The sequence below is a fragment of the Phycodurus eques genome, chromosome 4 (genome assembly GCF_024500275.1).
Source record: "Phycodurus eques isolate BA_2022a chromosome 4, UOR_Pequ_1.1, whole genome shotgun sequence".
In the NCBI taxonomy this organism is placed as follows: domain Eukaryota; kingdom Metazoa; phylum Chordata; class Actinopteri; order Syngnathiformes; family Syngnathidae; genus Phycodurus; species Phycodurus eques.
Window position 1 is genome coordinate 19,394,292 of NC_084528.1, and position 27,069 is coordinate 19,421,360.

General features: G+C 40.6%; 2 protein-coding genes across 4 annotated transcripts; one reads left to right on the top strand and one right to left on the bottom strand.

Annotated features, from left to right (window-relative positions):
- The first annotated feature begins 156 nt into the window (after window positions 1–156).
- On the top strand, window positions 157–11,898 carry styk1b (serine/threonine/tyrosine kinase 1b). The gene is made up of 10 exons (XM_061674453.1): window positions 157–496; window positions 3,240–3,312; window positions 3,841–4,011; window positions 5,360–5,692; window positions 6,136–6,317; window positions 7,853–7,927; window positions 9,162–9,370; window positions 9,513–9,553; window positions 10,513–10,609; window positions 10,689–11,898. Exons 2-10 carry the CDS (start codon window positions 3,258–3,260, stop codon window positions 10,876–10,878), a joined length of 1,353 nt encoding a protein of 450 aa, XP_061530437.1. The 5' UTR covers window positions 157–496; window positions 3,240–3,257; the 3' UTR covers window positions 10,879–11,898.
- Window positions 10,976–26,723, bottom strand: phc1 (polyhomeotic homolog 1). 3 transcript variants are annotated; one of them, XM_061674451.1, is made up of 14 exons: window positions 26,584–26,723; window positions 23,983–24,119; window positions 23,795–23,905; window positions 23,527–23,592; window positions 23,300–23,443; window positions 22,905–23,087; window positions 19,686–20,372; window positions 19,481–19,616; window positions 18,373–18,548; window positions 17,817–17,880; window positions 17,615–17,702; window positions 16,871–17,039; window positions 15,087–15,327; window positions 10,976–12,835 (listed from the first exon to the last, which is right to left on the bottom strand). In XM_061674451.1, the coding sequence occupies exons 2-14, from the start codon at window positions 24,109–24,111 to the stop codon at window positions 12,684–12,686; spliced, it is 2,346 nt and encodes a 781-aa protein (XP_061530435.1). In that variant the 5' UTR covers window positions 24,112–24,119; window positions 26,584–26,723; the 3' UTR covers window positions 10,976–12,683. The 3 variants fall into 3 exon arrangements, with proteins under 3 accessions (XP_061530435.1, XP_061530434.1, XP_061530436.1); XM_061674450.1 differs by having other exon boundaries at window positions 18,373–18,551; XM_061674452.1 differs by lacking the exons at window positions 23,795–23,905; window positions 23,983–24,119; window positions 26,584–26,723 and having other exon boundaries at window positions 18,373–18,551; window positions 23,508–23,582.
- Between the last annotated feature and the right edge of the window lie 346 nt (window positions 26,724–27,069).

Sequence of the window (27,069 nt, forward strand, 5' to 3'; positions counted from 1 at the left end):
GACTCAATCCTCCTGAGAGTGTGGAGCTTGTCCTACGGGTTCCAGAGTTTAAAACGTTTTTAACAAAAGGCTGCGAGGAGTCAAAGCGTCGAGGAGCGGCAAGACCAGTTTTTGAGAAAGCGAAGGTTGGGCAAGAGGAGACCTATGCGGGCCTCGCCGGAAGAGGAAATGACAGGAGCAAACACAAAGACGAGGCAGGGCAGGACTGTTGATTACCATAAACGTGTTGATTTGCCCTCTGAGGGGGATGGAAGGTGGAAGAAGCAATCGTGGAGTAAGGAGCTTGAGAGGAGGGTGGAGTTAAAAACAATAGACGGGAGAGCATAGACAAACAGGTGTACACTGATCCCTTGACAGTCAGACAGAGGAAAACAAGATCATGTAGAACCGACCCAGGATTTAACATTCTGCTGGGTAGATATAAGAAGACTGACTCCATGAAGACTGAACTAACAAGACTATTCTGGAGGATCTAAAACACCACTCAAAACAAAAGGTAAGACAGTGTCCCTCTCCTGTATATCTGGTATTAGATCCTGCCTTTAATAGTCAACGGTGATAAGATGTTATAGAAAAACAACAACATACGCGTTAATAGTGTTTTTGGGATAAATGTGTGGTGAGTCGGTGCTGTTGGACCACTTTTGGTTTCCCCCCCATGTGCGTGTAGCAGAACGCCAGCATTAAAGCGTCAGAAATGCAGATGGACAGGTTTGTAGATGACGTAAAAACGGTTACGGTCATGGCACTAGAATTGCTATTAAAAGTTGGCCTGCAGTCTCCTCCTCCAGCACTTTTACATCACAAACATGCCCTCTTCACAGCATTAGGTACACAATCTAATGAGAGCCAGTATAAGAGCTGTATCAAGAGTCCTACAAAGATAAAATAGGCACCGTTTTATATGACACTGTCAGAGAGGAATAGAACTAGTGTCATTGCGGCGAAACAATCAAAAGCAGTTTAGCAGCATATTAGATGCTGTACTCTTGAAGAACTAATGCTTTCCGTTCAATAGTTGTATTATATTTGTTAAATACAATTAAAGTTCATGTTTGGCCAAGTGAATATGTTTGTTTAAAAAGACAAAGCAGAGACCTACTATGGTTAGTGCACTTATGATGAAGAACTACGGTAGGACTATGTTGTATGAATATTAATGTGGCCATAGTTTGAATAATAAAACCAATGTGTAAAATATACACACTATACAGTACAGTAATATAAATGTCATTGTAGGTATTAATGTAAGACAATTTTATTAATTGTGGTAGTTATCCTAACAGCGTTTCCCAACCTCTGTTGGGCAGAGGCACTTAAAGTATTTTACATTAGAAAAATATCACGCCATAACACCAGAAAAAAATGTCAAAGCATATGTATTGAAATCATCTTTCTTAAATGTACTCACAAATATTAGTTGAACACAAAGCAGTTATTGTGTTATATGAATGACAGGTGGCTACCCAGGTCATTACTACCTTTTGCCACTAGTGGAGAAAATTTAATAATTCTGCCTTTCACTATATGTCTCTGGCATAGATAGATGAACAGAGATACATTATTTGTAGTCAATAAAATATTTCCAGACTGGATAATTTCCCACGGCACACTAACGTGCTGGGAAACATTGGTCTATAATACCTTATTTAACAAAATGTACAGTAAAGCTCTGCACAACCACAATGATAAACACTGTTAAATGAACACCACCAAAATGAACATTGTCTTTATAAAGGCTCCTGTAGCTTGTGTAGGTGTGCCTAATCTTGTGACCAGTGAGCGTTTATAACTCTTGTTGAGGATTAAAGTCTCCCATGTTTGTTTAATGTGTTTAACTACAATTGTGTTCCCTTTATAAACAAGACACAGCAACCACTTTCACATGTTCATCTTCAGTAGATCGGACTATTGTGACAGGGTTTTTACAGGTCTGAACAAAAACAAAAAAATGCATCCAACAGCCGAATCTGGTCCAGAATGGAGCTACTCGGGTTCTTACTGGTACCAGGAAACTGGAACCCATCACACGAGTCCTAAAATCGGTATACCGGCTTCCAGTGAGTCAAAGAATAGATTTCTGAATTACTGTTAGTCTACAAAGCACTTTTTAGTTCCCCATATGAGACTTGCCTTCCCCTCAGGTTGTTGGGTGCTTATTTCTAGAGATGCAACATTTAATGGATTAATCAAGATAGTGGATTAGTTTACTATTTTGATAATTGATCCGATTAGTGGTATTAACTTAAAATTGTCCAAATCCTCTGATTTCAGCATCTTAACAGTAAATATTTTCTGATTTCTGTAGTCCTCCATGAGCGCAGACCAATTATCTTTGTTTAATATATATATATATATATATATATATATAAGACGTTTGCAAACATCTGCTTTTACTTTGGAAAACAATAACCAACATTTTTGCCTATTGTGTGACATGTTACAGACCCAACCAGTAACTGAATCTTAATCAAGTTATGGAAAAAAATTATCGTGAAAATAATCGTTATTTGCAGCCATATTATGACTAATTCAGTCATTAACGAAGTTGAACCTCAATCCCAGAAGTGTATATCAACTAGTAGCCCTTCGCATTCATCAGTACTCAAGAAGTAGCTCTCGGTTTCAAAAAGGTTAGTGAGTACAACACCACTACAGTGATTACTTGTTGTTTCTTTGGTTTTAAATAATACCAAATCACCAACAATGATCAGTTCATAGACAATACAATAAACTTTAGTGCAAAATAAATTTTTGATTAATCGATGGAATAATCAATTCTAAAAATATCCAGTATCCAGTATAAATATCCCTAATTGAGTGTTTCCAGGCCAGAACCAAACAATGTGAAGCAACATTCTATTTCAGCGCTACTTAACTGTGGAACAATCCTCCGGAACACCTGAGATCTGCTCAAACTGTTGTTACATTTAAATCTGGTCTGAAAATGTTATTGTTCACGTCTGCTTTTTCATAAGTGTAAAATATTATTACTTGATTTAACCATCTTGCTTTTATTTTGTGATATAATGTGATATTCTATGTTTTGTTATTGTGCTCTTCTATAATCCTTTCATTTATCCTGCTTTTACTGTATGTTGGGAATCTGGATCGTATCTTGATTTTCATCTCCAGTTAATCTTGTTTTTAACCATGACTGGTATTTCTTCACCTCTGTAAAGCGATACGGATTGGCCTTGTGTGTGAATAAGTCTCCTTTCCTTTCCTTTCCTTTCCAGGCTCTCCTATTTGACAGGATGTCGTCGATATCAGACGCAGACTTTCGCTGTCAGCAAGGAGACACAATCTGTGGTGAGATAAATTGTTTGTATAAATGTACCTGTGTATTAAACCTCAGATTTCACCTTTTTCAGCACACACTGGCTACCATTTAAAGTGCCTCTGATTAACCCCAAGTCACGTAGTCTCACATTTTACTACACAAGCCACGGTCCCGTTCGCAGAGCGCTTCCACATCATCAGAGGGATCTCATTGTTTTAAGGGATCAGTCAGGAAAAGGGTACAATATAATTGTTTTTTTTCCCAATTTCCAAGGCATTAAATATACCATGGAACACAATAAAGAGAGCCAACCCAACATATCAGTTGCTTATTTTTACTTTTATATTTTTCTATTTTTTTTCAACAGAGTTGTACAGGTTAGAGGTCATATTAATGATGGAAAAAGTTTTGAAATGAGTATCTTGAGCTCATATATTCATATAACAAAAATGCGTGAATGCATAAAAATGCATTCAAAAAAGGGAAGCGAGGTAGACGCAAATGGCCAGCATAGAGCCCGGAAGACTTTTGTGCTGATCTCCACTCTTCTTTGTCAGAGATCCGCGAGTACGAGAAGGAAGTGATCATTGTGCCCATCCTGCTGCTGGCCATCTTCGTGGTCACGCTGGTCTTCATCCTGCTGCTGCGTTTCTGTCCAGAGAAGGTGGACCGCATCCGTCTCAGCACCGTGAAGTCCACCTTCAGGAGGGAGCTGCATGGCATCGACGGTAAGGCCAGCATCGACGTGAATCCTCGAGCAACCTAATGCAAGCCACCGTAACGTTCCCTCCGTGTCAACATTCCACTGTCAAAAGTAATTGCGTGCACGAGGTGACAGCAAAAAGCTTCCAACTGCTAAACTGGTATTATAATGAGACTATCTACATATCGATAGACTTTGTAGTGCCTAACAAGGGAGTCTGAAAAAAATGGCTAACACCTTGCGATTGTATTATGAAATAACGCATGCAAAAACCTTCAGCTATTCTTCCTGTTCAGCAGAATCTTCTAAGAGGGAATTTATTTTTGTGTTATACTATGCAGCATTTGTTCTCAAAAAACGTTTTACCCCAAATGCCACCTAAAATAATACTTAGATCTCCATCGTGACCGACATGAAAATATTGTACTGTAGTAGGTGTTCATCAAAAACCGAAAGAGGCTTTAATCGTGAGAAGTATATTAATTAGGGTAAGACACTGTTACATTATTCACTATTTCAACATTAACACAGCTTGAACATAGAAAATAGAAAAATTATACTAAAATAATGATTCAATTAAAAAATTTTCATTCATTTTGCATTTTCCCCCAAAATTGGTTAAATATAGTTGTTAATTTTCTTTTGTTTTATTTATTAATCTTCTAAAATAATTTAATTATAGTTGAATTAATTATAAATAGAAAATACAAATGGGAATTATAAAACTATTACATATTTTAGATACACACTTTAATAATTTGTTTTAAATATATGTACATTTGTTTTATTTGATTAAATAATTGATTCATTATACTAAAATGTATTATGAATAGAAAACAAAAGGACAGAAAACAATATGTGTAATTTTGTTTTTACTTACGTCACCTGTCCATCAGTTTTAAAAATAAAATGTGTCCCTGGAGTACAAAAGTTTTCACAACCCGTGGTATATATTTTCAAACAAACCTTTAGTTAAAAAAATATATTTATCCAATTGTGCGCCATAGATATAAAATGTAATAGTTTTTACTTAAGGAAGAAAAAAATAATAGCAAATCATTATATATAGTGGTGAAAACTTCCTATTTGTGATTATTGTTATTATAATGACCAGTTCATTATTATTTTCCTAAATTTCACAAATAGTTGTAAAACTGCTTATTGTTTTGAACTACTGTAATGCAAACTTTGGAGATATGTAAAATATTTTAAACTGCTGACGCAGCAAAGCTACAGTCATGAACTATAATGTTAACTCACTACAATTGTAACTGAGCAGGATTGTCTTTTAAAGTTATATATTTCATTCTTTTTTGCATTGCATCTTTAGTTATTGAGTGATTACTAATGGCTCTCCTTTTATCTTTGTGCAGCTCCACTCGGTATCAATGTGCTGGAGCACGAAAGCATCGCTCTGGATGTGCCCAACTCCTACTCCACCTTCCAACCGGCCAGCACCTACGCGTCCAAAAAGCTCTCGCTGTCCGTGGACATGCCCCCGGTGTCGACCGGCGCCCAAGCGCTGGCCTACAAGCCTGCGTTCGACCCAGTCGTCCAGCCCCGAGAGCTGCCCCGCCAGAGGCTGCCCGAGTCCTTCAACCTCGTTGCCCCTCTGCCCGGGTCCTTCTCCCTGCGCTCAGACTCTGCCGTGTCCCTCTACAGGGCCTGCATGGAAAACAGGAACGTGGTCCTGCGGGTGCTAAATGGTGGGCAGCCTCACTGTATGGAAAGCCATTTGAGCTTTTATTCCATATGTTTCATATCCATGTACCAGTAATGCCTTTTGTCCTCACTCAGAGGACAACTACAAGTTACAAGTGGGGCAGAACTGACCTAGTTGAAAACTGGGTGCTATTAGTTGTACTAGTGACATAAATTTATACTAACATCTAGAGCTTCACGAGTGGTACTAGTTGCGCGCATTTGTCAACTACTGCAGTTTTGCCTCAGTAGTAACATGTAGTTGTCCTACTTGTCTCAAAGTTTCCCTACAAGTATGCAGATAATAGTGGAAAAAACATTACATGTAAGACAGTTGTTGTCTACTAGTGTGCTGAATTGTCTTACTAGTGAGGACAAAGAGCATACTACAGTAGTACACGGACCTTAAACCGGATAAGAATGTCTTTTAACGTCTTGCTTGCTGCAGACTCCGCCGACGCCAGCGAGAGACACAACTTCCTGGGCTTTGCGTCGTTCCTGGCCGAGCTGGGAACGCACCCGTTCTTGCCCGAGCTCCTGGGCGTGGTTTCACTGCGTGCCCCTCTGGTGACGGTGGTGGAGGAGCTGGAGAACCAGGACCTGCTCAGTTTCATGTGGAGGTGCAGAGAGGTCTGTTGAATGAAGGGCTGGCTTAAAAAAAAAAAAAGAGAGAATAACTCCAAGTGGACTTCAAGAATAGGTTGACGCAGAATTTCTGCCTCGAAACTCCACCAAAAAAAGGACCAAAAAGTTCTGAGATGTTGTGTTGAACATAAATAAAAACAGAATACAATGATTTGCAAATCATGTTCAACCTTTATTTAATTGAATACACTACAAAGACAAGATATTTAATGTTCAAACTGATAAACTTTGTTTTTGTCAAATAATCATTAACTTAGAATTTTATGGCTGCAAGACGTTCCCAAAAAGCTGGGACAGGGTCATACACGTCATGTACATCAAGCAAGAATGGGAAAGAATTCCACCTAGAAAGCTTCAACAATTCGTGTCCTCAGTTCCCAAACGTTTATTGAATGTTGTTAAAAGAAAAGGTGATGTAACACAGTGGTAATAAACATGACCCTGTCCCAGCTGTTTTGGAACGTGTTGCAGCCATAAAATTCTAAGTTAGTGATTACTTGCTAAAAACAATAAAGTTTATCAGTTTGAACATTAAATATCTTGTCTTTGCAGTGTATTCAATTAAATATAGGTCAAACATGATTTGCAAATCATCGTATTCTCTTTTTATTTATGTTCAACACAACGTCCCAACTTCATTGGAATTGGGGTTGTCCATTCCCTCCTGCGGCAACATTTTCAATCCATTCTAACCATAAAACATTTTAGGCATTACAAAAATTCCCACAATTCTGCATTTTTTTACAGTGAAATTCCAAATTTGTTCACATTCCCACATTAAGACATGCTGTATATTCTACATTGTTCCCAAATCCTTCATCATTTCTTGACCGATTCAAACCATTCCAGCAACAAAATATTTTCCACATTCCAAAAATTCCCACTTGAACCAGATTCCAATATCATTCCACATTTAATTCCACAGCATTTTAGTTCAACTCCACCTTTTCAGCATTCACACACAGTATCTCCAGACATTGCATTGTCTAGTTATTAAATTAATTCACCAGTTATTGGAAAAAAAAAAGTGAAATTTATGTTAAATTTCTCATTTTACTATTAGAGTTCCCCCGCTCTATCGCAGTTCATAGTTTGCGTTTGATAATACATCCACCTCACAGGTTCTTCTTATCAAGATGCTGGTTAGACAGCATGGTTATTTCACAGGTGTGCCTTAGGCCTCCCACAATAAAAACCCACTTGAAAATGTGTATTTTTTCTGTATTGGGGAGTCTGGGGGGGACTCAAAACACGCTGTCGTATACGCTGATTCAGATCATCCCAAACATGCTCAATGGGTCACATGAGTATGCTAGACATGGAGGAACTGAGATGTTGAAAACATTGCGATGATGAGAGACACCAGGAAGTAATATTATTTCCTATAGGGGAAAAAAAATTAAGTCAATGGCCTGGCTGGAAGTCCTCCAGCATCAATGAACGGATTGTGTTCAACTTTGGACGTTCCACTGTAAAACCAAAACAAGGAAGCAAAACATTTTGTTTGTTTCCCTGTGCAGGAAGACGTGAATCCGCCATGCGAGATGACTGAGAGGCGAATATTTACCATGGCCCAACATGTGATCTCAGCGCTGGTTTGTACACATTCTTCTGAGACATTTAACTGTCAAATCAGATCGCCAGGACTCCAGAGTCAGATTTGGTGTAGGCACTCCAAGCAAAGACAAAATGGTTCAAAATGGCTGGAATTGCGACCCTCAAGCCATTGTGTTTTCACTTTCAATATCCATGTTGTTTTGAAGTACTTTGAAGCTTACCTATATATGATGTGATGACCTATAGTTACCTGCCTTCGAATGCACTGCACAGTGACTTGTTGTTAGACCACTGTTTGAGTGGTAGGACATATTGTTGTAAAGCCACTCCTAGAAATTCAACACGACCCAAGGCACATATTTGACATTAGAAAAAATCTACAGCATACCACCATGCTGTAGATTTTTTTAAAACTTTTTTTTAAAGTTGATTATGTAATAATATTGTATTTTGTGCCGTCTAGTGGAAGAGCATTTAATTATTCTGCCTGTCACTGTATGTTGCTGGCATAGATAATAGTTGAAAAACGTTACTCATAGTAAATAAAACAAATTCTGACCAATTAAGTGAAATTAAGATAATTTCCCACACTGGTTGGATATCAATTTAAAAAAAACTTCATTTCACTCGTTCAATTCAAAAAGTGAAACTTGTATATTACACGTAACTATATTACATGTAATATTATGGGGGGGGAAACAGATTTTTGATTGGCCTTCTGCAAACTGTTTTCCTGTGTTTGAAGAATCTGTATACGAGACACTGAAATAAGTGAACTTGCTACCATATTATTTATTTTTTGTATTTTCATTAGGTTTGCGAAGGGGTGGAATATCCACTATATTTCCGGAAAGTTTTCTGTAAATCTCCTTGGAAAGTTGAGCTGTGGAATTTTGAAAATACACTGGAGTTCGCAGTTCGGCACCTATCCATGGATTCATTTTTTCTTTTGGGGCGGCAACCCCCATTTTTCATGGAAAACGCTAATTGGCAAGGTTTTTTTTTTTCGTCAACGCAGTTATAATGCCGTCAATTCACGGATTTTCGCTTTGCAAACGGGCCTGGTCCCTATCCCCCGCAAATAGTTGATACCCACTGTATTCCAAATGAGAAACTTTACATGGGAATTGAGGGTAATTTAATGCATCATATTCAAGCATAGATATAACTATTTTGTTTTGTCATAAATCGACATGTGCAAAATAGATAGCTCTCCTTGCCCTCATGCGAGGGCATCTTGCTGTGCTCACCCCTTTTCCCCCTTCTCTCCAGACGTTCCTCCACAGCAAAGATCTCCTGCACGGGAACATCCGCGCCCGCAGCGTCCTGGTCAGCAAGGCCCACACAGCCAAATTGTGGGGCCTTCACGGGGTCTACACCCGCAAGAACCAGGAGACCACACAGAAGGACGATCCCAGCATGAAGAAGTGGCAGGCGCCGGAGATTTTGGCCAGGAGAACCGTTGGTCCCAGCAGTGACGTGTGAGTATGACAGTAGATTATTTGCATAATTTGGGATTACTACGAGGTGCCATTTGGTCAATGTTTTTTCTTTTTGTCTTTAAGCTATTTCATCTAATATGTGCTTTTCCTCCTAATGATTTTACCTTTTATATGTTTCTAGATGGTCTTTTGGCATCTTACTGTATGAAATGGCAACACTGGGTAAGTTGTACTGAAAGTTAGGACTAACATGATGATTACCGTATTTCCTAAAATGGTGGCCTCTGCCCTAATTGACGCCATACCCCAATAGTAAATCGTCATCCGTGTGAATAAATAAGCGCTGAATATCAAATAGAGGCCACATTTTTCCTTCCTTAAAGAAGCCTGCCGATTTAGATGCCTTTAAGACAATACAAATCGACCGCAGAGCAGATATGGAATCTTTAAATTTGAAGTTGGTGGAGTTGTGTTTTTGTCGACTTTGGGTCACCATCCTCATGTTCTACACTGTAGTATCTGTGACTGTGAGTTACTTTAAAAGGTAGGACCTGCTCCAGTCAGTAACATGGGCATCAGCGAATGAGTGTAGAGTTGGCTGACTGTTAGCTGCCCAACCTGTTAGCCATTTTACATGTTGCGTGATGTGCTTGTTATGCGTTTATTTTGTTCAATAAAGCGATTGAGCAAATGGATTAAAATTCGTTCCAACTAGCGGTGGTACACTGGACAGTATTAAATTAGAAAAGGATCTTTACATCACCATATACCTGCAGTTGTGCAAGACAGTTCTGCTTTAGTTGACATGTTTATCTTCTTTTTTTTACGTGTGAAATGATCCCAAACGTTGTACTCTTTTGCGCACACTTTCCTCCTCGCTCGCACTTATTGCTACATTAGTCTGGAGTAACATTAGTTCATGTGGAAAAATTATGATAAAATCTTATGGTGAAAAAAAACGCAATATAAAATTAGATATGTACTTTACAATTTAAGATGTCACAATACAGCGAGACCACAATATGGTGGACGATTAATAAAATATTCAATAAGTAATCATAATGTATACAATGCATTGTTCTCATTAGGGTCATGGTTAACTAGAGTCCATCCCCTCTGAAGCGACAACAACCATTCTCACAAACAGGACTAATAATCCCCCAAACCTTTTGCCCCTGCAGGAGAAGCGCCATTTGCAGAGATCCCTGTCAATGAGCTCCTGCAATTCCACCAGCGAGGTAAAACTCTGAAGAAGCATCCCAACTGCTCCAATGCCCTGTAAGGATCCAGTGCTTGCTGTAAAATACATCCCCCACTCAAACGCCACTTGACACCTAAACATGTATGTTCTCCACAGCTATGCCGTCATTAAGGGTTGTTGCCAGTGGAAAGATCCGGATCGACCCACGCTGGCCGAGGTGACTCGCAAGCTCGTGTCCGGGGAGAAGAGCGCCTCAGACAAAGTCCTCAAGGGAGTGCCGGTCATCTTGGAGCGGTACCGGCACGAGGCCGGATATGGGGAGGCTAACAGCTACACGGTCTTCTGATTACAACAAATTGTGTCCCCCCTTTGTACTGGTGCACTTTCTAACTACAACTGTTACATATTCCGATTTGCACACGAAGGAGAAACAAGCCTTGTATCCTCAAGACTTTTATTAAGCTTTTCTCTATGAAAAAAAACCAACTTTTTTTTTTAAGGTTTAGGTGAAAGAAAATAGACTTTGAAGCAGATGTAAACTTGAAAGGCATCCAGTTGGAATGGATGCTGTGGAATGACGGTTTGCCTGCCTCGTTTACCACCTTCCTTAACCGATGTCAAGAAGCAGATGTGACGCATTGCCATGTTTGTTACACATTGAAGGACCGTGAATGGAATGACTTAACAAAATGTGAATAAATAATCACAATCTGCTCATTGCAAAGTTGAGGAAGATAAAACATTGGCTTTGTCAGAAAAGTTCCAGGACTGGTGATACAAAAGATATAGTTCGAAACAACTCGTGGCTGCTTCACCATGATGACAACGGATGCTCACAATGCCCTGAGCATCTGTCAGTTCCTGGCCAAGAAAACATCGCCCTGCTCGAGCAATCTTTCTCGCCACCTAACCGAGCTCAGTGTTATCATCACCCCCCCCCCCCCCTCCGGCTGCCTTTCTGGCTTGGTTACCAAGGCGACCCATTTTGAAGTTGTGGATGACATCAAGATGGCCATGACAAACCTGCGGAGGATCCCAAAGAATCTTTCCAAGAGTGCATGAAGGTGTAGCAGAAAAGGCTGGGGGGGACGTGTCACACACCAGCGAGATTACTTAAAACTTTGTATTTGAATATACATTGGTGCCTTGAGATATGAGTGACCCAATTTAGTTTTTCACGATATGAGCTCTCCAGTCATTTTTTTTTTTTTTTTTTTTGCTTTGACAAGCGAGCAAAAATAACAAGAGCACTGTATTCACAAGCGGTTTGACAGATAATTGAACAATTTAAAAAAAAAAATAAAAGGCTTCAAGCAGTTTACTACAGAATTATACACTGAATTTCAAACCACATAGCTTTGCTTTAGATGAGTCAGTTTAACTGAATGCTAACAAACAATGCAAAACACCATAGACAGGCTAAAGAATAGCATCAGTATCGCACTGTTATAACCCCCCCAGCAATGGAAATTTGAGCAATCTTTACATGCTATTTTTATTGTCATAACTATGTTCTTATAAATTGCAATTATTAAAACAAAAACAATGTTTTTTTTTGGGGGGGGGGGGCTGTAATGGATTAATGGAATTTCTATTCATTTCAATGGGGAAAATGTGATTTGAGTTAAGCATGGCCATGGAACGGATGAAACTCATCTCAAGGCACCGCTGTATATCCGTTGTGACACCAGTCCTGGAGCTTTTCTGGCACACCTCGTAAGTTGGTTACAGCTCTGAAAACTTGACATGAAAAATACTTTGTAGAGTAGAATAGGTGAAAAATACAAAAGTAAACTTCAGAAACCATTATGAATGCCTCCATTCTTGATGGACAGGAACTCAAAAAAAAAAAAAAAAAAAAAAAAAAAAAAAAAGTGAAGCACCATTTTAAATACAACAAGAAGGCATCATGTCTTTTGTGTCGATAACCTCGCTACCACTTGACATGAGAGTACAAAAACAAGTCGAAACACTATTTCTCACTACTGGGTTAGCGTAGTTAACATTGTTAATGTCATCACTCATACTACTATACAGCCCCCAAAAACCCAAACATGTTTTGGCACATTCAAGGTCCAAAATGTAAACTGTTAATCATAGTGTTGTGTCAACATCCCAAAATAACACTGTGGACAATGAGTAAACGATTGGTCACTCGCGTAGGCTGTTGATGGAGGCGCAGATCTTGAGGGCAGGACCCAGCTTGATGTTCATGGTCGAGATGAGATGGTCCTCGCGGAGGAGCAGCAGAGCCTGCCCGTCGATTTCCTGGGACAGGAAGTGAGCGGCCAGCTCCTCGCAGCCTGGAAACAACACACAGTGATTTTCTACATATAATAAATAAATATACCTATTAATAAATAATCAGTAAAGTACTTTATTCTAAAAATATTTTATAGCTACAGCCCCTAATCTACAGTGATACAGAATATTAAATATAATACATCCAGTGTATGAAACTTGACATGCATCATATGTATATTGTACATAACTATTGCATGTTGAAATTATAGACAAAACCATGAAATGTAAATGTAAATGTAATAATCATATACATTGTAGGCTCGAGCCCTGCGATGAATAGCGAAAATTAGAGCACAGTTAGTCGTGAGGTATAGGGACCGAGCCCAACCCCAAATAGCGGAAATACGCAAATTGACGCTCCTTTAAAAAGAAATAAAATGCATAAGTGGAGTATCGGGCTTAAAAAGAAATAAAATAAGCGGACGAATTACTGGTAGGTTTAAAAAAATAAATAAATAAAAAGTGAAACGGTGCCGCCTATCCCTCTGCTTGACTTGTAGTGTTGGCTGCAGCTTACATTGTACCTGTTCATACCGGAAAGACATTTCACGTCGCAATCAGACCCCAGACAGACACTTTTAGACAGATACCTTATTCAGCCACAAGGTAAATTATTTTCCTCAACTTATTTCATCAAACTTTGGTGCAGCTCCAAACAGATATATTGTGCAGCCCTACACAAGATGGCAGCAAAGCACTACTTCAGTCTAAATGAAGCTGCTCAATTCAAACATACTCAGAACAAAAATATAAACGCAACACTTTTGTTTTTGCTTCCATTTTTTTGTGCGCTGGACTCCGATATCTAAAACATTTTTCTACATACACAAAAGGCCATTTCCCTCAAATATTGTTCACAAATCTGTCTAAATCTGTGTTAGTGCGCATTTCTCCTTTGTCAAGATAATCCATCCCACCTCATAGCGGCATATCAAGATGCTGATTAGACAGCATGATTATTGCACAGCTGTGCCATAGGCACAATAAAAGGTCACGCTGAAATGTGCAGTTTTATCACACAACACAATGCCAAAGTTCTGAGCGTGCAATTGGCATGCTGACTGCAGGAATGTCCACCAGAGCTGTTGCCGTGAATTGAATGTTAATTTTTCCACCATAAGCCGTCTCCAACGGAGTTTCAGACAATTTGGAAGTACATCCAACCGGCCTCACAACTGCAGACCACATGGAATCACACCAGCCCACGACCTCCACATCCAGCATCTTCACCTCCAAGATCGTCCCCATTGAGCATGTTTGGGATGCTCTGGATCGGCATATACGACAGCGTGTTCCAGTTCCTGTCAATATCCAGCAACTTCGCACAGCCATTGAAGAGGAGTGGACCAACATTCCACAGGCCACAATCAACAACCTGATCAACTCTATGTTAGGGAGATGTGTTGCGCTGCATGAGGCAAACGGTGGTCACACCAGATAGTGACTGGTTTTCTGACGCCCGAGGCCCCCACCATAAAGCAAAACTGCACATTTCAGTGGCCTTTTATTGTGGCCAGCCTAAGGCACACCTGTCCAATAATCATGCTGTCTAATCAGCATCTTGATATGCCACACCTTTGAGGTGGAATGGATTATCTCGACAAAGGAGAAATGCTCACTAACACACATTTATACAGATTAGTGAACATTTGAGGGAAATGGCCTTTTGTGTTTGTAAAAAACATCTTAGCTGAGTCCAGCTCACGAAAAATGGGAGCAAAAACAAAAGTGTTGCATTCATATTTTTGTTCAGTGTAGTTAAAAGAAGTGCAGTCAGTGAATGTTTTTAAGTGCATGTCAAAAACTATTCTTTTGTTTTTTCCTCATGCATACAATGATGCTTTTTTTAAAGGTATTTTTCTTGCACTGTACATTCTTTTAAGCAGTTTTTTTATTTCTGTACTTTGGTTTTAAGTCTTTTGCTGTTTTTTGCTTTTTTATCACGTGAAGCACATTGTCTACGAAATGTGCTATATGGATAAATAAAGCTGCCTTGCCTAGTTCCTTGACACCAGGATTCCAAAAGATGAAGGCAAAGCAATATTTTGGTTTAAATGAAGCTGCTCAACTCCCTTCAACATAAACAGTTTACAGTACTTGTGTTAATTTGCATAATATTGATTGAATATATATATAATATGTACATCATTATCTCTCACAAAATGGAGAGTTGTTATATAATTGACAAGTGAATGAATTAGGGGAGGGACAAAAAGTCGTTTTTGAATGCCAAAATCGAAGCGGTGTAACCTTGAAGCGACGAGATGAACCTGCACACTTCTTCCACGCTCCACTGGGCTGGAGTGGCCGACAGGAAGCCGGCCGTTTCCATGGGGAGGCTCCCGGGAGCCGAGGCGTCCGACTGGGGAGCGTTGTTGCGTGAGTGGGAGGAGCTGGGAGAAAGGGAAGGGGTGTCCTCCTCTTCCTCCTCATCTTCCTCCTCATCGCCGTCACTGGACGCTTCCTCTGAGTGGCTGGAGTCCGAGTGGCACTAAAACATCCAGACGAGACGTGAGGGATTCAGTACAAAGTCTCAACAGTTTTAGGCAAGACAGAGATTCCCAAACACTATACAGATCATCACGTGTGGCACAGGAAATGATTAAATTTAATTTGTCAGAAAATTATTACACATCTTTGTTCATCTTTCTTGGTTGAGGATGTGTAGTGGCAAGCAAAACAATTGAATGCTCTTCCACAAAATGGCAGACACCACAACGCAGTGGTGGGCATATTTTTATGCTCAAGGGTGACATTTGATTTTTTAAAACAGACAAGATGGGCCAGGTCATTAGTAAATTAGATTTATATTTTAAAAAAAACCCATTACCGTCTATGTTAAATATGTAAAACAGTTTATTTTGACAATAAAATATCCATCCATTTTCTGAGCCATTTCTCCTCACTAGGGTCACGGGCATGCTGGAGCCTATCCCAGCTATCATCGGCAGGAGGCGGGGTACACCCTGAACTGGTTGCCAGCCAATCGCAGGGCACATATAAACAAACAACCATTCACACTCACATTCACACCTACAGGCAATTTAGAGTTGTCAATTAACCTACCATGCATGTTTTTGGGATGTGGGAGGAAACCGGAGTGCCCGGAGAAAACCCACGCAGGCATGGGGAGAACGTGCAAACTCCACACAGGCGGGGCCGGGTATTGAACACCGGTCCTCAGAACTGTGAGGCAGACGCTCTAACCAGTCCCTCACCGTGCCGCCGACAATAAAATAGTTCATGCTAATTTTTCATTGCAGCATTTACCATTATTTAATCAAACTAGAAGATATGAATATTTTACTATACTATTATTTAATTATTTCACTTAATTTTTTTGTGTAAAATTGCTTATTTTAATCAAATAATCATGCTCATCTCATAACAAAAAAGCAGATTAGTTACTAAAATACAAATCTAATGTTATATTTTACTATTTTTGTATTTTATGCTAAATTGTTTATTTTAGATCATAGACCAATCAATTTACCCATTTTTAAAAATTAGTAGTATTATTTTACAGTGGACACCCAGATACTCGCTGTTCGGCAACCGTGGATTCACATATTTGCAGACTTTTTTTTTTTTTTTTTTTTTAATTCAGTTTTACAATTTTGTTTACCATTTTTCTTGGTTTTTTTCCAACCCCGAAAATGCTTATTGGAAGTTTAGCCCAGCTTATTCAAAACATTACATTACATTTTACAACTATTTTTGTATTTCAGGTAAAATAATTTAAATCAAATATATCATGCTTATTTTATTTGTAACTTTTTAAATTATGATTAATTAAGAAATTAATTTGTTTATTTTACTTTGATTTTGTATTATTTACAATAAATCAATTATTTAAGGAGATAAACTAAAAAACTAATTAAAAATGAATGAACAATTAACCACATTTTGGGAAGAAAAATCAAGGCAAACAAATATGACAGGACCCTTCATCATCTTCATGCTTGCTCGGCCGGATTAAAGAAAAGTCTTCCAATGCACTTAAGCATTTTTTTGGAATGTGAATTGTTTGTTACCTTGACGTTTCGATGCTGGCCGGACAACTTGTTGGTATTGGAGCTGCTGCGGCGAGGGGGTCCGCGGCGCCTGGCAGCATTCTTGGCCGGCGGCGGAGGCGGAGGTGGCCCCGCGGTGCCGCCTATCCCTCTGCTTGACTTGTAGTGTTGGCTGCAGCTTACATTGTACCTGTTCATACCGGAAAGACATTTCACATCATAATCAGACCCCAGACAGACAGACACTTTTAAACAGATACCTTATTCAGCCACAAGGTAAATTATTTTCCCAAACTTATTTCATCAAACTTTGGTGCGGCTCCAAACAAATTGCGACAAGGTTCAAATTGTGGTATGATCACATGATGATACAATCCAACTGCCAAATGAATGAACCAAGTTTGTGACATAGCAAGTAGTGTGTAAACAGACAGTTGACTTGCCAAACGCGTTTGTCTGCGGTTAGCGTGTCATCTGATCTTTTGACAGTATGAACAGGGATAATTTACTCAAGTACATTGACACGTTACTACCCAGGTTGATTGTCCATCCAGTTTTGTTTCACTCACTCGTCTGTACGCCTTCCTGCTTACATTCTTGCATATAAGAGAATGATCGTTGTGGTGCTTTTTAGTGACCCCCCCCCCCAAAAAAAACAAGCCAAAGGGGGACACAGTTTACACAACCATCAATCAGAGAAAGTTAAATACAGGTGTAGAAGGATTCGTTTGTGTACATGTTATGTACACGACAATAGAGGCCTACCTTTTAGCACAGGTGTTGGTGCAGAATCTCTTGGTTCCTCTGAACTGGCTGGCCGGTGCCAGGCTTAAGCAGTACTCACATTTCAACACTGGAACAAAAGGGGGGAAAAAAGCTTAGAACAGGATATTGAGGGAACATCTGTCTGTCACTCACACATGCACGTATGCGCACGCTAAGTATGTGTTAGTATTCAAACACTTACTCGGTGGGCCATTCTCTACACGGGCACCCAGGGCAAAGTCACGATCTTTAAGGAGCCCGGCGACCTTTCAAATTAAAAACAGAAAATGTTCAAGATTGTGCTGACCTCTGCCAAGGCTTCAACAGTGATCTCCTTCAATACAGCACCTAAGAAACATCATCCTAAACATTGAACTAGAGATTCAAATCAATCCACTGACAGCAGTAGTCCAAAACTGTGAGGGAGGAATTATTTAAGTATGCTGCTGTTTATGTGGAAAACATTATTAGTTTCTAACCCATACTTCTAGCTAATGATGAGTGAAAAGAGTGGGTGGAGACATTGTAGAGCTGAGTGGCCTTTTCGACTTACAGCCCAGTAGTTTATGATGTAGAGCTGCAATTGTTTGTCTCGTAATACTGTACATATACAGTCTTCATTATTAACGGCGATATTGTGGTGAAATAGCAAATCAATGAAACTAATCCAAGTAATAGGATATGAGAGATAGTTGCACACAAGCTCATTTTAAAAATAGATAATCTCATGAACAGAGCAGTTGATGATAAACTCTGACAGGGAAAGGCTCAGCTCCCTCCTGGATGACGAAGCCCTCAATGAGGTGCGTGAGGACTTGAGGTTTGACCACCGCTTGGGGGAGCGGCGCCCGCTCTTTGTCGCCGTGGCCCACCCTCGACAGCGGCAGAGGCAAGGACAGGTTGGGTGGCAACAAGGAGGCTGGGGGAAGAGGAGCTGCTGAAGACAGAAAGGAAGGATTATGTATTGATCTTGGAGGTGGACGACATCAGCCTCAAAATAAAGTTTTTTGTATTTCCTATAATCCAATTTTCGAATCGAAACATGGGACAGTTGGAAATGTGCATTTAAAAGTTTAGAGGTCAACTTAAATTCAAATATAATTTCAGCCGAAAGCGGAACTAGAGCTGCAGCTATCAAATATTTTTAGAACCGAGCATTCCCCCGATGATGCAATCGATTAATCGGATAAAATTTGATTATGCCTTATAAAAAGCAACAATGTACATTTGAGGTGCAGAAATAATTTTTGCTCACTTGGGGTCACAGTATAATCTACTGTAGCATCTGTAACAGAGTCCGCATCGCTTTAAATAGGAGGGGCCAGCTGAGTGATGTGGGCGTCAGCAAATGGGAGTGTAGAGTTGGCTGGCTGTTAACTTCTGCGCGTTGCGTGACTCTGCATGAGTTGTGGCCATTGGCAACGTATGAATAAATGCGCTTATTACGTGTTTGTTTTCTTACCGTTTGTTCAATTAAGCGGCGGCTGTGTCTAATCCTTGACCACTTTCTGGGCCGGCGTATTACAATACGTTCAGACTAGTGTACGTAGTCTATGTTAAATTAGCTAACGTCGATACGGTACTTTATATTTGTGATCTTAGACGTGCTTTTAGTACTCATTGCACTTTATATTACTTACCAGTACCCATGAAATTATCCCAAACTTTGGACATTCTCCATCTTTATGGACTCTTTCCTCCTGGCTCGCCACTATCGCGCTAAATTATTTGTATAAGTCTGTGTAGAACAATTATCTCTGCAAAGGCTCCTCGGGAGAGATTTTCAACTTTTTTTTTTTAATCGAATTTTTGGATTTGTTCATGCAGCCCAACGAATAACTGACATTCTGTGATTATTATATGTACCTGAATCCTTTGTCAGTGTCTGAGTTAAAGCAGGAGCAGCGTCTTTCATCGAAACAGATTCGGAAGAACCTGCAGTCGTTTCGTTGGGTGCATCGCAGTCCGACTTCCTCTTCAGGGAGCCGTTGGCAGACTTATTCTAGCAGAACAAGTTTATTTAAAGCCAATGCCCAACTCTGCTCACAAAAACAATTATGACTGAACTTACCACAGTTGTAGAAGTGTTGTGTGAGGTGGCATTAGCGTTAACGTTTTCCTGGGTTGTGACGTTTCGCACCTGCGCCAGAGCCACGGCCTGCACGCTTCCTCCCATGCACTGCCTGGCCCCCACCAGCTGCACTGGAATATGCGGGGGATTGTGGGCCGCCTGGCTATTGCCGGGCGGGGCTGGGAGAATAGGAAGCGGCTGTCGGGGGGACACCTGCACGGGTAAGCGGTGTCCCTGCACTGTCTTGGGCTGGATGGGCACGGGGCCTTTGTCGGCAACAGCGCTGGCCTGCTGGAGGGGCTGCACCACCAGAGTCTGCGTGTTGACGTTGGCCTTAGGGGCGACCGAGCCAATGGAATAGCCCTGGGTGGAGGTAGTGACATTGGAGGTGGGCACCAGAATGACGGGGGCAGCCGAGGGCGACAGGAGAAGCTGGGAAAGTGGGAGCGCTGGAGTGGACGAGGCGGAGGGGGCCACCGACGCAGCGGGAGGAGGGACGTTGATCGCGGGCTGGTTGGAGCCTTTGACGGCCATCGTGTTGCCGGATGATTTGACCGCTTGCTGCTGGGGTTGAACTTGCTGCTGCTGACTGACAGGAAAGCTGCCAGGCTCTTTCCTCTCGGGGAGCTCGGACTTGATGGCGACCGCTCTGGGAGTGGACGCACAGTGTAAGGCTAGATTCTGCACCTGGGAGATTAAAAAAGAGAGTTAATAATTGTGTTTTTTTTTTTAAACATACATTTTCTCTTCTGCAAGGTTAACATGACAAGTGCATTGGGAAAGTGTTCACAGCGCTTCACTTTGTCCCTAAAGCTTGTGATCGAAATGTTCACAAGCTTTCGTGCTCGTCCGCAGCTTGTAAAGGAAAAAGACGTATTGAGTGAGATGTGTAAACATTTTGCTTAGATAGCCAACAATCAGCATAAGCCAAAAGATAATACAAACTAAACTCAGTCTGTAAAGCCACATAGGTGGTCTATGTGGCTTTGCAGACTCAGTTTAGTCTCAGGGAACACTACGGCCAAACAGTTTGCTGAACTACAGTGGGGCAAAAAAGTATTTAGTTAACCACCAATTGTGCAAGTTCTCCCACTTATTAAGATGAGAGAGGCCTATCATTTTCATCATAGGTACACCTCACCTATGAGAGACAAAATGAGAAGAAAGGGAAAAAAAAAAAAATCCAGAAAATCACATTGTCTGATTTCCATCAGTAACACACTACACCGCAAGGGACTCAAATCCTGCAGTGCCAGACGTGTCTCCTGCTTAAGCCAGTACATGTCCAGGCCAGTCTGAAGTTTGCTAGAGAGCCTTTAGATGATCCAGAAGAGGATTGAGACAATGGCATATGGTCAGATGAAACCAAAAAAAGAACATTTTGGTAAACACTCAACTTGTTGTGTTTTGAGGCGAAAGAATGCTGAGTTGCATCCAAAGAACACCATACCTACTGTGAAGCATGGAGGTGGAAACATCATGCTTTGGGGCTGTTTTTCAGCAAAGGGACCAGGACGACTGAGCCGTGTAAAGGAAAGAATGAATGGGGGCATGTATGGTGAGATTTTGAGTGAAAAACCCCTTCCATCAGCAAGGGCACTGAGGATGAAACATGGCTGGGTCTTTCACCACGACAATGATCCCAAACACACCGCCCGGGCAATGAAGGAGTGGCTTCGTAAGAAGCATTTCAAGGTCCTGGAGTGGCCTAGCAAGTCTCCAGAGTTCAACCCCATAGAAAAACTTGGGGAGTTGAAAGTCTGTGTTGCCCAGCAACAGGCCCAAAACATCACTGCTCTAGAGGGGATCTGCATGGAGGAAGGGGGCAAAATACCAGCAACAGTGTGTGAAAACCTTGTGAAGACTCACAGAAACCGTTTGACCTCTGTCATTGCCAAAAAAGGGAAAATAAGGTACTGAGATTAACTTTTGTTATTGACCAAATACTTATTTTCCACCATAATTTGCTAATGAATTCTTTAAAACACAGATAGTGATTTTCTGGATATTTTTTTTTTCTCATAAGTGAGGTATACTCATAATGAAAATTACAGGCCTCACTTCTTTTTAACTGGGAGAAAATTGCACAATTGGTAGCTGACGAAATACTTTTTTGCCCCACTGTAAATAAACTGCCAAGGTATCTAATTGGACTCGGTATTGGCCAATACTCAAAATCAAGTGAATCTACTCTGACTCGGGTGCAAACAAATTGTGATTGGGACATTCCAAAATGTGTTTAATTCATTTTCCCCCTCAATAATCTTCACATAACTTCACGTAATGATAACTTTACGTAATAATAACATTTAGGTTTTATTTTATTCAATAAAATTAAGAAAAATAAATAAATTCAAAACAATTCAAAAACGAAGAAATCACATGTACCAGTACATAAGTACTGTTGTCGTTATGGGGTGTTGTGTGTAGAAAGAAAGCGCAGATTTCAGGGCTATTTATTTTAGTTTTAATAGAATTTCGATATTTATCAATTATTTTTCTTTAAAGAGTTAATATTTTAATTTTAGGTATTTTTCGGTTCTCGATGCCCAACCCTAATTTTGAGTTGCTCTTGTAACTCTGAAATCTCTCCGCCACCACCTCTCCTATTCCTATTGGATGTGAGATCTGTTGTCACTGCACCCAACTGGAACACTTTTAACCCACACCCACCTCGTACAATTGCTATAAACAACTCCTTTTTTTCTTCAAATTCCAGACAGCCGCTTCCGGTACAAGTAGCCGCTCGCCTCGTCACAGCCCCCCCAGCTCTGCCCCTGGTCGGCATGGTAATGCAAAGCCATACTTCAGCGACCCATGTACTAGACAGGGGTGTGGTAAAAGCAGTGGTCAATTTGCATGACCTATCCCTCAAAACAGACTGATTTCTGCTGGGCTAAATATGGGGTGGAAAGTATGCTACGGTTGTTGACTTGATGTTTAACCCATGAGGTATTTTGACAAAAACATGTCACAGACATGTTAGTAAGACACTTGGGAACTGTTTTAAATTGTGACCTTTTAATACTTTTTTTAACTCCCATAAACGCCAAGTGACAAGTGTTCTGGTTCAATTAGCTGTGTACTGCAATGAATGGCTTTGCTTTACAGTTCCACTCGGACAAAACAAAGTGCACTACATTACATTTTTTTTTTTGTCTAACTAAAAATGTAACGCGTGGCTGACGTTATATGGCTTAAGTAGGCTGTTGGACCAACCTGATCATTATCAGACTGAGCGCTGGCTGAGGTAGGCGCTTCAGTCTGTTGTTGCTGTTGTTGTTGTTGTTGCTGCTGCTGCTGCTGCTGGGTCTGGGCCACTGTAGTAACAGTAGCTGTTGCTGTACCCCCCGGCATGAAGATGAGCTGAGAGGCCAGCGGAGCCCTGAGAGAACGGTTCACCTGAAGCACACATGGGTTAACAGTTAAGATAAATACAGGGAGGGTACACACATTTATCATGAAGGATAGGTCTCATTCGTAATAGGTGAAAATCCACCATATATAATTTTTTTTATATATTTTTATATTTCGAGACACTTATTAGCTGTGTAGTTCGGTTTAATTAGGGCATGATGTCTATTTGAGCGCATGGCACAATTTGAGGAACTCACCCTAAGATACATCTGCCCCTGTCCTGGCGAGTTCCCCCCCAACAACACTGACTGGTTGAGGGCGGTAGTTGTCGCAGAGGTGGCTGGCCCGTGGGGACGAGGCGTCACTGCAGTTCCCCCTGCCGATGTGGTACTGAGGTTAACCTGGGAGAAAATAAAAATCATACATAAATTTTATCCAAATATGTTCTAATGCAATGCAACTGACCATTTAAAATAAATCGTACAGTGGTGGTCGCCTGTGAGATGCTGCTACTCGGGGTGTTAGACTGGCGACTCGCTGCAAGAGTAGCCTGGTTGAAAAAGACAGAAACATAAATACTTTTTTTTTTTTTTTTTTTTTTAACCTGCACATCTTTTTCTCGGGGGTCCTCGGTTTACAATGGTTCATAAATACGACATTTCAAGGGTAAAAATTGTGCGTAAGAATATGTGGTCATGTGGCACAAGACGGCATGCTCAGTTGCTGCCGTATTTATGATGTACTATTCCTACCTGTTGCACAGCTGCCAGGTTATGAAGTTGAGCATTGTTGATCTGCTGCTGAAGCATGAGTTGCTGGAAGTACTGCGCTGCGTTCGGCTGTCTCTGCAAGGCTTGAAGTGCCTAAAAACAAGCACACGGTCAGATCCAGAATAAAAACATGCGTTTTACTTTGTCAGTAAATGAGCTCAGACACTCACCTGCACGGCCTGCCGCTCATAGAGAGACATGTGGGCAATCTGCGGTGTGCGGGAGGTTCTGCTGGTCTGAGGGTTTCCATTGGTGGTGGTGGTGTTTGTGCTGGTGTTTTGGTCCTCACTTGCATCCATGTTAGCAGCTTGGAAGAGTGAGCAGTGGAACAGTGTCAAGAAAGTCACATTAAAATACAGTGCACTACTCACATGATGTTAAAGATATGGATTACATGCACCAGGTGCCTAATGTACTTCAGATCTCACTAGTGATCGGCAAATTAGTTTCTGATTAACTTCCTGCTGAGTTCACAACGGCGGGAAAATCAACAGACAGTCTTGAGCACTTTAACTGACAGAAAAATGCACTGTAACCTTTACAGATAGAGCTGTGCAATAACGATATATATATATATATATATATATATATATATATATAGTAGATAAGATAGAAAATGTTTATCGTATGATATAATCTATCATTTATATCATTAGATTTACCTTGCCGCTACTGAGGGAATCCTGAATTTTTCCCCTCTGGTTAGTAATACTTTTACTGAATAAATGGTGAGCATACTTGAATGTTACCAAACCCACAGTGCTGTATTAATTTAAATTATTTGCACGGCATTCCTTAAAAAGTGGTTGTACTACAAGATATTTTAAGTAGTATTTATGTGGCCAGCGGATATTTGTGTTTTATTTTATTTTTATTATTTTATTCATTTTATTGTGTGGTCTATATAGCCATCCATCCATCTTCTGAGCCAGTTATCCTCACAGGGGTCACGGGAGTGCTGGAGCCTATCTCAGCTATCAACGGGCAGGAGACAGGATACACCCTAAAGTGGTTGCCAGCCAATCGCAGGGCACATATAAACAAACAACCATTCGCACTCACATTCACACCTATGGGGAATTTAGAGTCTGCAATGAACCTACCGTGCATGTTTTTGGGATGTGGGAGGAAACCGGAGTACCCGGAGAAAACCCACGCAGGCATGGGGAGAACATGCGAACTCCACATAGGCGGGGCCGGGAATCGAACCCGGTCCTCATAACTGTGAGGCAGGCGTTCTAACCAGTCGCCGCGTGGTCTATACATGTATTTTATAAATAAATGGCAAAAAGATAATTAAATATATCCGATAGCATTATCATGATATAAAATTACTAGACTTTACACCGGTTTGATCGGGCTCATCGGTATCGGCCGATATTTAGCATTTTATGCTGATCGGCTTTAATGTTAGAATTCGTCGAGCGTCGCCGCGTGCACAGTATATTTTAATCCAAAAGCTAGTTTGTCTCACTGCATAAATAGAGGAATAAAGTTACATTATTTATTGTAAATATAATTTTTTGAGCAATTAAGTACACAAGTATATACAGTAAAAGAACAGGTCGTTTAAATAGACACATTCCTCCACCTTGTGATCGGATCGGTGATCGTTTTTTTAAACTTGATCGGGCACAAAAATCCTGATCGTGTAAAGACTAAAAATTATCTATATTTGTATATAATTTTTTTTCCATATTGCACCGCTCTGTTTACTTAACTTGACCTTCTCTAAACTTTTGAATTCACTTGTCCAACTGTGCAATGTCTCAGTACTTTTTGCAGAACTTGCTGTTGTACAACAAGGACCTGAATGGCAAAATGTACAAAAGGTGTTTAATCCATAAATCATCCAATAAATTTGCTGGTTCAATTAGAATTGGTATTCAACAGTCCTTTCCATCATGCTGTTCACATTTTGACATGATGAGAATTGCTATTGCAAAGCTTCAATGTTGTCAGAGGGAAGTGCCCTCTGAGCTGAGATTGTCATCAGTGGGTTGCAACAGGGACACAGAGAGACTGGAATATTCACAGAAAGGCACTGAAGTGGATGTCCAACACCGTTGTGAATTTGGCCGTTTAGCTGTTTGTTCGAAAAGAGCAAGTTGTGCAAAAAGTATTGAAAGACAGAACACTTCGACATGTAAAAATATCGTTTTTGTGAGTAGTGCATCTGTTAGGGACAAAATATAGCATGCCTGTGACTCATTTATTAAAAATCATGTCATCATGTACAGAATATTACAAATATTTTTTGAAATGCTTTCTTTCGGGTGCTGATGCTGCACTGAGCCCACAAAACTGGCAGGACTTACTTTTTAAAGCAGATGCCTATCACTAAGCAGTGCTCGCAAATCACAGCAGCCAACCGAGCCAACGCAGTAACCCTAACCGCATTTCACGACAATGACCTTAGCTCGCTCATTACCCACAAAACAAGTTACATTTCTCAAAAAAAAAAGTTAGCGTAAAGCGAGAGAAAAAGAGCATAATTAGTACGTCTAACTAAAAGGCTAGCGAGCTAGGGAGCTAGCAAGCGAACAATACATTTGCCTGGGTATGACTCTAAAAATAGAGCTATGCATCCGGCGTAGCGTTTTAACACGAGCACATAAATTCCGTATAGTTTCTGGGTTAAAGCGAAAGTTTAACCCAAGACAATTCGCTCCCTTGGTGCTAGTAGCTCGCTAGCATTAGAAGCTACATGGCGACTCTCCATGCAAGAAGTCATCGACTGGTGTCTCAAAAAGGCGTGCTTGGGTATTTACCTCTTTTCTTGGTTCATGTGTTGCTTCACTCCTATTTGCAGGAAATTATAATATCCCGGTTTCAAACGCAAACGCCGAAAGCCTTTTATTGGCTTTTTGGCAGTAAAAAGAAAATACTCCGCCCCCAACAGGTCAATGTATTTTTCTTCTTCCTCGCTTGATTTTTGGAGCTTGATGAATGGCTTTACCAAACAATGCCGCCATCTATTGGACGGTGGTTGACCACCCCCAGGGCAAAGCTGGAGAAAAGAAAGATCTGGACACTCCTTGAATTTGCTCCGTACTGGTTAAATGTACGTCACATGGTTTATGGACGCCATGTTGTCTATAATCACGGCATTGCCTTTGCATTAGCCTCGGACATTTTTGGCGACTTTTGGCCAAGTGGTTGGTTTCGTGGCTTGTAGGCTGTTCCACTCATCCCGGGCAAGAAGCCATGTAATTGCATCATTTCCAGTAAACCCCCAAAACCCTATATTAATCAAT